The 11,856-nt window shown below is 51.2% G+C and overlaps 1 protein-coding gene across 3 annotated transcripts in view; it reads right to left on the bottom strand.

Moving 5' to 3' along the window:
• Window positions 1–2,324: 2,324 nt before the first annotated feature.
• POLA2 (DNA polymerase alpha 2, accessory subunit) overlaps window positions 2,325–11,856 on the bottom strand; it is a 36,224-nt gene continuing 26,692 nt past the window's right edge. For all 3 annotated transcript variants that reach the window (XM_032153401.2, XM_058438920.1, XM_058438921.1), the window contains 7 exons: window positions 11,150–11,188; window positions 10,369–10,442; window positions 5,694–5,802; window positions 5,302–5,408; window positions 4,356–4,415; window positions 3,965–4,091; window positions 2,325–2,829 (listed from right to left, as the gene is read on the bottom strand). In XM_032153401.2, coding sequence (XP_032009292.1) covers window positions 2,680–2,829; window positions 3,965–4,091; window positions 4,356–4,415; window positions 5,302–5,408; window positions 5,694–5,802; window positions 10,369–10,442; window positions 11,150–11,188 — 666 coding nt within the window. In that variant the 3' untranslated portion in view covers window positions 2,325–2,679. The remainder of the gene's footprint in view (window positions 2,830–3,964; window positions 4,092–4,355; window positions 4,416–5,301; window positions 5,409–5,693; window positions 5,803–10,368; window positions 10,443–11,149; window positions 11,189–11,856) is intronic.

The following is an 11,856-nucleotide window of genomic DNA, read 5'->3' as shown; positions in this document are numbered from 1 at the left end:
CACTCTAGGATGCTGAGGGGGCTGGATCACTTGAGGTCAGGAGTTTGAGACCAGTCTGGCCAACATGGCGAAACCCCATCTCTACTGAAAATACAAAAAGTAGCTGGGCGTGGTGGCAGGCGCCTGTAATCTCAGCTACTTGGGAGGTTGAGGCAGGAGAATCGCTTGGACCCGGGAGGTGGAGGTTGCAGTGAGCCGAGATCACGCCACTGCAGTCCAGCCCGGGTGACAGAGTGAGACTCCGTCGGGGTGGGGTTGGTGGAGTGAGAAATCAGCCCACATGGCTACTCCCAGCAGTAGCGAAGCAGCAGAGCCAGGTTGAGCTGGGCCGGGTGCCCCGAGGTCAAAGGAAAGGAAACCCCAAGACCCAGTGGCTGCAGAAGGCAGAGCTGGATGCAGGATCCGCGCCATGGCCCTGCCGGCCCCCACCCTTGGGTGCCCCTCGAGGCCCTAATTCTCTCGCTTCGTTCTTGGCAGCCACTTGGGTTCCCAGGTACAGCAACTAGGAGTGGCTTCTGTTCCCTTGGAAGCTCTTCCTCTCAGAGACTAGAACCCTAAAGGGAAGCCACGAGGCGGGTAAGGGAGGGTGGCTCCTTCTGCCAGGGCAGAGGCAGGGCAGGGGCATGGGCATGGGAGGCAAATCCTGGCAAGAGCTCAGGACTATTTCTTCAGGGCCGTCTAGTTGGTGTCTCAAGGGCAGAGGCCATGACCAGATCAGGGAGAGGCCACCAAAGGGGGCTGTGAGGCAGACGGGCCTGACCTCCTGGGCACCCTCCACCCTCCATCACTGACACGCCCCCAGAGCCTGCTTGAGAATGCCTGGGACGACAGATGCCTGGGGAAACTGGTGACACAGCTGAAGTGGGGTCTAGGGACGGTCAGCCAGCAGTCACTTGACACCTTCCTGACAAGAGCAAAAAGGAACTGTCTGGTGGCAGAGGCACGCCTGCCAGACCTGTCTGCTCTAGGGGTTCGCATCCCGCTTTCTCTGTCTGACTCTTAAATGCCTGCTGCGGCCCTCCCGGCCCTCCCAGATCATTTCCAACAGTCACATGACTGGTATCCAGGCAACCGTTGCCTGGGCTCCCAAAATTCCACATCCGGAGGCTGACAAGTCATGGTGCCCCCGTGGAACATAGCTGGCTGCTTCATGTGTGGAGGAGCTGGGGAAGAAGGGAAAAATCCACTCCCCACACAGGGATGAGTTCCTAATTCTTGGCCTCAGAGAGGCGCCTATAAAACCAATGAAATAAAACAGCTGCTCCTTGTGTTTAAAGGGAGACCTTTTACTGTACCCTGGTCAGGTCTGGGGCTCGATTCCATTTCACCGTCAGAAAGGTGAGAGGCAAAAGTTGGCCACTGTTAGGTCACCTATTTATCTCTGAGTCAAGGCATAGACATCAGCAGCTCGCTGCCCCTTTGCCCACTTCCCTGCCCTGATAGCTGGGGTTTGCCGGTCTTGGCTCTGGCATGTGAGGCAGGACAGCCTGCCAGCTTAGGGCAGGAAGCCACTCCACGCCTGGCCAGTGACATCTTTTCCCCAGATGCCAGGACACAGGGGCATAGGACGTGCTGTGAACCCTGGAAGGCCTGACCCTGTCTGAGTGTTCTGGGCTGCAGGCAAGCCCTGGCTACTGCGTGACTTGGCAAAGCAGCTGCCACCAGGACTCCAGCTTTGGAACAGCCCAGCGAGGCGGCCCCCTCCAGATGGAGAGGTCAGGCTGGGACCACAGCATGCATGTGAGGAACCGCACAGGGAGGCCCAGGCATCCGGCCAGTTGCTTGCTCTGCAGCCCAGCTCTAGGGCCCGCCCAGTGCACCTCTGCAGCATAGAGGTCGCTGGGGCCTTTGGGGGATGAGGGGTGGGGCTGAGAGTTACCCACTGGACAGGACTGGAGCTAGACAGAAACCCAGTGTGACTGACACTCTGCCTTCTCTGGACATAGGTCAAATGGGCAACATTCTTTGTCTACTACCAGGATAAAGAAAATAGAAGAAAGGGGCCGGGCGCAGTGGCTCACGCCTGTAATCTCAGCACTTTGGGAGGCTGAGGTGGACAGATCACGAGGTCAGGAGATGGAGACCATCCTGGCTAACATGGTGAAACCCCGTCTCCACTAAAAATACAAAAAATTAGCCAGGCGTGGTGGCGGGCGCCTGTAGTCCCAGCTACTCGGGAGGCTGAGGCAGGAGAATGGTGTGAACCCGGGAGGCGGAGCTTGCAGTGGGCCGAGATCGCGCCACTACACTCCAGCCTGGGCGACGGAGCGAGACTTCGTCTCAAAAAAATAAATAAATAAAAGAAAATAGAAGAAAGATCAAACTCAGAAGTCACACTCAGAATTTAATTTCTCCTAAAGTCGTGTCTGTGTTTGATTCATGCAGAAAATCACGAAGACTTCTCGCCTTTTCTGAGTGGGCAGGATCCACAGCTGGCTTACTTCTGGACACGGAGCATGGACTGAGAAGCAAGAGCTTCCTTCCAGGAGAGGCACCACTCACACGCAGGCCCGGCTGCACGATCACTCCCTGCTGGACCTGGTCACTGCAGCTGCCCCTCCCTCGCTGGCTCCTCTCTCCTTTCCCATCCAACTGTTCACCTTGTCACAGGGCTATGTCTTGGCTCTTGGCTAAGACTTTAAGGGCCCACACAGCGGAGAACAGCAGAGGACAGAAGCCTCAGATCCTGACGACCTGCACAGCAACGCACGGACTCTGCCTCTCTGCCCCGTCCACTACCGGCCTCCTGAGGTAGAGTCGGGCGAAGGTGCCTCCCACCTGCCCTTTGGTAAGGCGCCCGGGGTTCACACAGACACAGCCGAGGACATCCTGGGGAGGAGAGGAGAGGAGACAGGTTTGGAGAGCCTCAACTAACTGGGAACCAATGTGAAAAAGAAGTGCCATCAGATGGCTGGACCCCAAGAGGGTTTTAGAAAATGGAAACGAAGGCAACCAAACAACCAGATACATTTTCAGTCACTTTTTTTTTTTTTTTTTTTTTTGAGACAGAGTCTCGCTCTGTTGCCCAGCCTGGAGTGCAGTGGTGAGATCTCAGCTCACTGCAGCCTCCACCTCCCGGGTTCCAGCGATTCTGCTGCCTCAGGCTCCCAGGTAGCTGGGATTACAGGTGCCCACACCACCACGCCTGGCTAATTTTTGTATTTTTAGTAGAGATGGGGTTTTACCATGTTGGCCAGGCTGGTCTCAGACTCCTGACCTCAGGTGATCCACCCACCTCGGCCTCCCAAAGTGCTGGGATTACAATTGTCAACCACTGCGCCCAGCCTCAATCACATACGTTAACTTGTTACTAGAAAGCTTTGAATTCCTTTTAAGTCTTTCAAACAGAAGAATGAGGTGACTTGGCAGAATTACAATCAGCTCCCAAACTTGGAGACAAACCTGATCTAGTTGTTTACTGCTTTCTCATGTGCAAAACTTTTTTTTAACCTCTTGAGGTTGAACTAGTTCTCATTTGGCAAGAGGGGGACTGGTCTAGGCAGATTCCTTGTAAGGGACCTAACTCTAAGGCGGGCAGGGCTAAAGGAAGGGTGGCAGAGATCAGAATGACCCAATAGCTTCTTCAAGATATTCCCAGCTGAGCCCACTTGGAGGTCATCTCGGAATTTGGGAGGCAGAGGACAGGCAAGTGTACATATGAAATCTTCCCCAGGTCACCTCTATGTGGCCTGGTGAAAGCCGTTATTTGAGGGCCTTCCTAGTCACCTGGGCTCTCGTTCTCTTGGGGAGGGAGGAGAGGACACTGTTTGCTCAAGCATTTTACTGACAGAGTTGTTTGTTTTCTGGTCCCACCACCTCCCCAAAGAAACAAGGCCACAGGGCAGGGTGCTAGAGGCCCCATCCCCATCAGCAGACCCACGAGGGGTGAGTGCCGGGTGGTCTAGAAGGGAAAATCAAAGACTGGGTTCTGGTGTTTCTGGGAAAAAGCAGAGTTCAAACCTACCTTCACGAAGTACCTCAGCTCTGACGGGATGATGAGGACATCTGGGGTGACAGGCAGCTGTGCGTAGACATAGAACGTCTCATAGTCAATGGCCATGTCTTCTTGGGGCGGGTAGAGCGGGTAGTAGCTACAGAGACAGAGAAAAATTGTCAGCAGTAGCTGACCGGGGGGCCCCCTTCTCAGACAGAGTCCCCCTAGGTACTGGTTTCCGTGCTGCTGGCATCCACAGACCGACTTTTTCTCTGTGTGTGGGGGGCAGAATGCAGGCTTGTCATCACAGGGTAAAGTTCCCTGCTGGTAGCCTGGTGAAGGCTCTTACAGTCATGCTTGTCATAGCTCCATGACCCCAAGGCACTCTCTCCACAGTTGGGGGTCCCAGCGGCAAGCTCACCTCCTCTGGGTCAGGATGTGCTTGAGTATTCGGCTGAATCTGTCTGAAGTTCCAGAAGAACTGGGAAAGAAAAGAAAGCATGAACACAGAACCCTGTTTTTCAGCCCATTTCTCTTCAGGGAAGACCGGAGAATTTAATAAACCAGAGAGAAGCTAAATGGCCCAGGCCCAGCAACAAGAGGAGGATGCCTCTGGGGAAGTTTAAAGACCCACCCACAAGGAGCTCGGTCTGTCCCCACATGAGGAGGGACGCAGGACACTGGGTTGAGAAGGGAAAGCACAGGAATCCCTCGTAATCAAGATCAAGGAAGGCCATTAGCCAGCACCGTACTGTGCAAGAGGATGCAAAATTGGCACCATTGTGAGGCGGGTGTGTAGCCAGGCTGACCTGAATCTCAAACCTCAGCCAAGGAGCCGCACCCGTCTCGCTTCACACGCGAGTCGCTTCACACGCCCCTTCCCATCAAGGATGACGGCAGAATGGCGCTGCCCAACTTCAACTCAACAAATTTGTCAGGGCCTGATTCTCTGTAGAGTTGGCTGTTATACTGGTAATGAAGAAAACCCTTCAGAGAAAATTCCCAGTTTATTCTCCACAAACAGGATGTCCACATTTGTTTTCAGGTCACAAATTTGGGAAATGAAAAAAAGGGGAGCAGAAAAGAAAATGTAGATGAATTTTGATGCCTTTAAGTGCAAAGACAGAATGGACGTGGTTCTTTGGGGTCTCAAACGCAGTTTAGAGAGGTGGTAACAGAAACTAATGCATCCAATCCCTCCCCTTGGGTACAGAGAAACTCAGATGGCCAGAGGGTCTGGCACAGCTTGCTGCTTTCAGGACTCTCTAGTCAAGACTGTCAAGCAGCCCCTTGATTTTCTTGGCTGCAGAAAGGGCTGGGACCAGAAAGCCAGTCATCCTGCTTGGGGACTGGAACACACTTCTTACCTACTGATCTCCTCGGCCCCCAGGTGGAAAAGCAGATCCGTGGACGTCAAGCCGAAGATCACTCCATTTATGGAGAGGCTGCAGGGCTCCGACACAAACTGTACTTGCTAAAATGAGAACAGATTGAAACAAACATTTGTATGCCAAAGCTAGAAACATCTTCCCATGAAAAGTGGGGGTTGTCTGAGGGCTGGGGAGACCACGGAAAGGGGGACCAAACCAACATACATCAAACTTATGGACACATTTGCCCGTTTAAAAAAAAGAGCTTAAGATTCAGGCTGTACGCATGCCCTAAAGAGGCCTCTCCACCCTCCCCTTCAGGGCCAGAGCCAGTGGCAGAGGCATGCTGGATTCTGGCTGCCTGCTAGTCAAGGAGTGGGTGCTGCTACCTTTTTGTCCTCTCGAGACAGATCGGAGTAGCTGAAAGGCGGCTGGGGGTACACAGGCTCATGGTGCACATCTCTCAATGACGGGACAAAGACAAGGTGGGAGCCGGAGCTAGTATGGCAAAAGAACAAACAGAAGAGTGAGAAAAGTGAGTGCAGTTGAGTTAGAACAGCTGCACAACAGGCGGGATGCCTCAGGCTGGAGGCAGAGCCCACTCCCAGGGAGGCAGCTCAGAACTGCACTCTGTTATGAACAGACGCTGTTTCCCATGGGACACTGGGAATGAAGGACAATTTGTTCTACTTCACACCCATCCATCTGGACAGGCTCCGATTGCCTGGGACACTTTCTTGTTGCTCTGTGTGGTTTTCTACTGAGAGGATGGAGATTATTTTTTGGCAGAAAAAGGGGCAAAGAAATGGAGATCTAGAAAGTCTAGAAAGACAAGGATGTGAATAAAGAATCACAGCCTCAGAGCCAGAGTTTAAACTACAGCTTGGACTCATTACATCTTCTAAGCAGGTGTAGCTTGCAGGCATTAAACAGTGTCCCTGCCACACCTTGGTAGGGTGCACGGAGCTGAGGCATCTTTCCTAGGGAGAAGGCAGGAATACTAAAAAGACCCTGAGACTGCCGTTTTTTGTTTTTTTGAGACAGAGCCTCACTCTGTCGCCCAGGCCGGAGTGCAGTGGCATGATGTGGGCTCACTGCAACCTACATCTTCTGGGTTCAAGTGATACTTGTGTCTCAGCCTCCTGAGTAGCTGCAACTACAGGTATACACCACCACACCCAGCTAATTTTTGTATTTTTAGTACAGACAGGGTTTCACCATGTTGGCCAAGCTGGTCTCGAACTCCTGGCCTCAAGTGATCCACCCACCTTGGCCTCCCAAAGTGTTGGGATTACATGCGTGAGCCACCACGCCTGGCCTGCCTTCGTATTTAGAAGATCCAGCTGAAACCCTCTGACTGACTGAACACTGGGCCATAATTACTGGACAACCAAGACACAGACATTTCCAGCGGGAGGCAGAAAAACCCAAGTGGCCTCTCCCTGAGCCATCGCATCCCTCCCCTCTCACACATGGAAGTAATGCCCTGAGTTTCTATTTCTCAGCAGGCTGTCATGCGAAAATGAAAGAAATATTTAACAGCAACAGTAAAAGCACAGATGACAGCAGATGTTTCCTTTGATGGAGCAGGAGAATCTCTAGGGTTACAACATACAAGTGAAGAAGAAAGTCGTAACTCTGGGGGCCAACTATTTATTTTTCCCGGCCACACAAAAGAGAAAGAAAGCCCCGTTTCCTTGGTTCCCTTAGATGACCTTGGCAGAGGGGCCGTTTATAAATAAAATAGGTATAAAGTATTACTTTGCGGGCAAGTTTAAAATCCACCAATAGCTCTCACTTCCATCTCCGTCTCTTGCTTAAAACGTGTGGACTTCTCAGACATACATACACTTTCACATGTGACAAAGGTGCTGGTGACAGCTGTCACCCTTATCACTGTGGTGTTCTCTTAGAGTGCGAACTGAGACATCTATAACAGAAAATCAGAATCCTGAGACCAAAGGTGTTTGCATATTCATTATTGTCCCTTTGACACTGAGAAGCTCACTAGGATGATCCAGTCCACCATTTGGGTGCCAGGGTCTGGTAAACAGGCTGCAGGGTAACTTGAATGGGACAATCTGTGCTCCACATCTCAAGGGCTTGACGTCTATGATGAACACAAAGGACTGAGGTGCAGCTGGCTGCTCTCAAGGGACAAAATTGCCCTGTTTCAGTGTAGGCTTTGGAAGGGCAATAGTTAAGGAGGAAATAGACGTCCTGCTCATGGTTAGAAAGCGGCTATAGAAGGAGGGATCAGAAAAACATCCCAACTATGCTCAGCATTGCACAACCTCGTACGTCACAGCGGGAGGGTCCTCCAGCTGCTCCCGCAAACAAGACGAGAACCGCGGGCTTTGCTGGCTTCCTCTGAGGTGCTTTCTCACTGGCTCTGGCTTTTTTTTTCTCTTTTTTTTTGAGGTGGAGTCTTGCCGTGTCGCCCAGGCTGGAGTACAGTGCTGCGATCTCGGCTCACTGCAACCTCTACCTCCTGGGTTCAAGCAATTCTGCCTCAGCCTCCTGAGTAGCTGAGACTACAAGCACCCACCACCACGTCTGGCTAATTTTTGTAGTTTTAGTAGAGATGGGTTTTCGCCATGTTGGCCTTGAATTCCTGACCTCAAGTGATCTGCCCGCCTCAGTCTCCCAAAGTGCTGGGATTATAGGTGTGAGCCCCTGCGCTTAGCCTGGCTCTGACTTTTGCTAATGATGACTCAGCTTAATGCTCTGCATTTCTGACCTCTCAGGAATACAAAGAAATCCTCTGCCCAAGAACTGTTTATATACTGTTTCTAGAAGGGTGGGGCAGCTCCCCCTGCCCCGTGGCACACACTGGCCATAGATGAAAGTGCCTGGTGGTGCTGGGCTCTCATCCCCAGTGTGACAATGCCTCATCTGTGCTTTATTTCTATCACTGCTGTCAATACCACATGGGGTAAGGAACCAAAAACAGAACCCGACCTCAAACTGAAAGCACCCAGCCAGTGTTAGGGCACTACGACACAGTCCCTGCCTGTCCCCAAGGGCTGACAAAAGGAGAACACAGCCCTGCTCCTGTGTTTTGGGGGCCTATCTCCTGAGGAGTTCTAACCACTCACCAGGCCTGATGACCTTGACCAGGATCACAGCAAATCTGGGGAAGAGGGAAGGCACCTGAATCACCTTCATTTGAGGGAGGGAGGGAAGAAAGGGCAGAACCAGCCATGGTTGTCACTGGCACAACCCAAGTCTCTGATTCTGGGGTGAGTTGGGGGATGTTCTTTATTCCAGCTGTGACATCTACCATCCTGGCCCACACTGCTGGTACAAGAAGGTAGTGTTACAACTTATTGATTCTAGGATCAGTTTTCATGGCTAAAAGGCGGAAGGTTAGACATCGTATTTTAAAAACCACCTTTGTGACAGACTTGTTTTTAAAAGCTTAGCCTCAGGAATACTTGTATTTTATTAGCTCAGCTACAGGCATGCAGATCTTGTGAGGAGATCTACCACCTATACCAGCTTCTTTCAAACTCTGGCACTGGGGGAAAGGGACAGGAATGGAGGCTGTCAGATTTCTGAATAACTTTCCACTCCCGGCTTTAGCCTCTTCCTGGAACAGTGACTTTCCTCTCAAATGAGAACTGCACAGCTCTCTCATCACTGCTGTGACCTCTCACAGTTCCTTCCGTTTGGTCTATGGCAAGGATTCAAGGCCCCACCCTCACTGAGAGTTTCTACCACCAGCTGTAGCCACTGGCGGCCTCCCACGCACCCTGGGGAAGCACTGACTTGGGAGGAACTTGGGCTCACCCAAAACAATCACTTACACAACGAGATGTTTGGGGTCTCACAGGATTTCACTGCGTAAGTCATCAAACACTTCTCAAAACTATCCTGGGAAGATTCCCGTGGAATATTAGTTTATACAAAAAAGGGAGTGAGAAAAGGAACCAAGTATAGAAGAGAAAGAGCAACCAAAGAGTGAGAGCCGATGCAGCCTTGTCCTTTCAAGTATGTTTATCTTTGTGTTTTACAGAGATGCCTCTTAACTTGCACTTGAAGTTCAAGGGTTCTAGCTGATCTCGGTAGTTCAAAAGGAAGAATAGGAACTGCCATGATTTTTTTTTGGAAAAGGAGTTTTGTTCTTGTTGCCCAGGCTGGAGTGCAATGGTGTGGTCTCGGCTCACTGCAACCTCTGCCTCCCAGGTTCAAGCAATTCTCCTGCCTCAGCCTCCCCAGTAGTTGGGATTACAGGCATGTGCCACCACGCCCAGCTAATTTTTTTTTTTGAGGGACTCTCGCTCTGTCACCCAGGCTGGAGTGCAGTGGCGCAATCTCGGCTCACTGCAAGCTCCGCCTCCCGGGTTCACACCATTCTCCTGCCTCAGCCTTTCCGAGTAGCTGGGACTACAGGCGCCCGCCACCACGCCCGGCTAATTTTTTTTGTATTTTTAGTAGAGACGGGGTTTCGCCGTGGTCTCGATCTCCTGACCTCGTGATCCGCCCGCCTCGGCCTCCCAAAGTGCTGGGATTACAAGCGTGAGCCACCGAGCCCGGCCTACGCCCAGCTAATTTTGTATTTTTAGTAGAGATAGGGTTTCACCATGTTGATCAGGTTGGTCTTGAACTCCTGACCTCAGGTGATCCGCCCACCTTGGCCTCCCAAAGTGTGTGAGCCACCACGTCCGACTTTTTTTTTTTTTTTTGAGATGGAGTTTCGCTCTTTTTGCCTAGGCTGGAGTGCAAGGGCACCATCTTGGCTCACTGCAACCTCTGCCTCCCGGTTTCAAGTGATTCTCCTGCCTCAGCCTCCCGAGTAGCTGGGATTATAGGTGCCCACCACCATGCCTGGCTAATTTTGTATTTTTAGTACAGACAGTTTTACCATGTTGGGCAGGCTGGTCTCAAACTCCTGACCTCAGGTGATGCACCCGCGCCTTGGCCTCCCAAAGTGCTGGGATTACAGGTGTGATCCACTGAGCCTGGCCCTGCCATGACTTTTAAACAGTTTCAGTTTCTTAATGGGAAGCTCTGGAGAAACATAGGAAGCTTAAGGTTCTGTCCAGTGTTTTGAAATCTGACCTTCTTGTGCCTTCAATAATTGTTCGTAGACACTGCTTGAAAATGTCTTCAAATGGACTTGTCAGTAGACCATTCTGCAAGAAAGGAAAGGAGATAGATTTAGACGGCAGATATTTGGTGTTTATTCACTTGTTTAACATTGTTAGGTGACCCATAGATGTCAGCTGTTGGGCTAGGAGCTGAAGGAGACGCAAAGATGAAAAAGATGTGGTCTTTGTCTTAAGGAGCTAAGTCTAGTCGAAGGCAGGAGAGATGTGGGAATTAACCCTCTTGAATGCAATCTGAAAGAGACTAAAAGGAAGAGTGCTTTGAAATATTTTCCATGGAAGGTAAAGTATCGTGAGACAAAGGATTGGAGGTCCCAGACCTCAGCCATGGAGATGTCCCAGGAAGGACCATTCGTGTTTTATGCAAAGGACAGCAAGATGAGTTATAAGCTTGGGGTATTGGCCAGGACAGGTTCTTTCACAGGGCAGCCTGTGACTGCCAGACACCTGCATCTGTGCTAGTGCTCTTGTGCCTTAGCAGCAGGCATCACAAACAAAGGAACATTAGGACTGATATGTCCCTCCCCCAGCTTCCAGACAGCCTTGTATTCTGGTGAAAGGAAGCCCTTGGATTCCAGATCTTTATTAATAAAGTGCTCTGCTAAAATGATTTTGTGATTAGCCACAGGACTTAATGTGTTTGTTACAGATGTGGGATAAACACTAAAAAATGAAAAGTGAGAGCCTGACTGAACGCAAGTACCCAGGACCCCTTCCCACCCCAGCCCACTCACCTCCACCTGTTCATGCTTAGCATCCAGGAAAGGGCCAAACTGCACGGGGAGAAACAAAGACACCAAAAGAACAAATCAGAATCACTTGTGTCTGTGAACGACTTCAGATCACTTCTTCTGGCAGTTCCCTATGGAGGGCTCATCTGTCCCTCCAAGGCTGCCTGTAGAGCCTGGGGACAGCTAGCAGATGGGTTGGCGGGGGCACCAAGCCAATTTCACAGGCAGAAACACGTGTGCCCTGGATGGAGGGAGGCTCCCAGAGCCCCATAACCACTATAACACTGGGCTCCCGCCTGTAATCCTAGCACTTTGGGAGGCTGAGGTGGGCAGATTGCCTGAGCCCAGGAGTTCAAGACTAGCCTGGGCAATATGGTGAAACCATCTCTCTACAAAAAATACAAAAATTAGTAGGGCATGGTGGCATGTGCCTGTAGTCCAAGCTATTCGGAAGACTCAGGGAGGATAGGGGAGGCTCACTTGAGCCCAGGAGGTGGAGGCTACAGTGAGCCGAGATCATACCACTGTACTCCAGCCTAGGTGACAGAGTGAAACTCCGTCTCAAAACCAACCAACCAACCAAAAAAATGCACACTGGGTTTTCTGACTTTCTAAACCTAGCAAGGGAAATTGATCACCATGCTAATAATAGTATTTTGAGATTTAAAAAGAGATTAGTTCAGAAGTTGGAGTAATGAGAAAGAGGTAAG

Source organism: Hylobates moloch, unplaced genomic scaffold, assembly GCF_009828535.3.
Source record: "Hylobates moloch isolate HMO894 unplaced genomic scaffold, HMol_V3 SCAFFOLD_5, whole genome shotgun sequence".
NCBI classification, from domain to species: domain Eukaryota; kingdom Metazoa; phylum Chordata; class Mammalia; order Primates; family Hylobatidae; genus Hylobates; species Hylobates moloch.
Note: the sequence above shows the minus strand (reverse complement) of the source record. Positions and strands in the feature narration are given on the sequence as shown.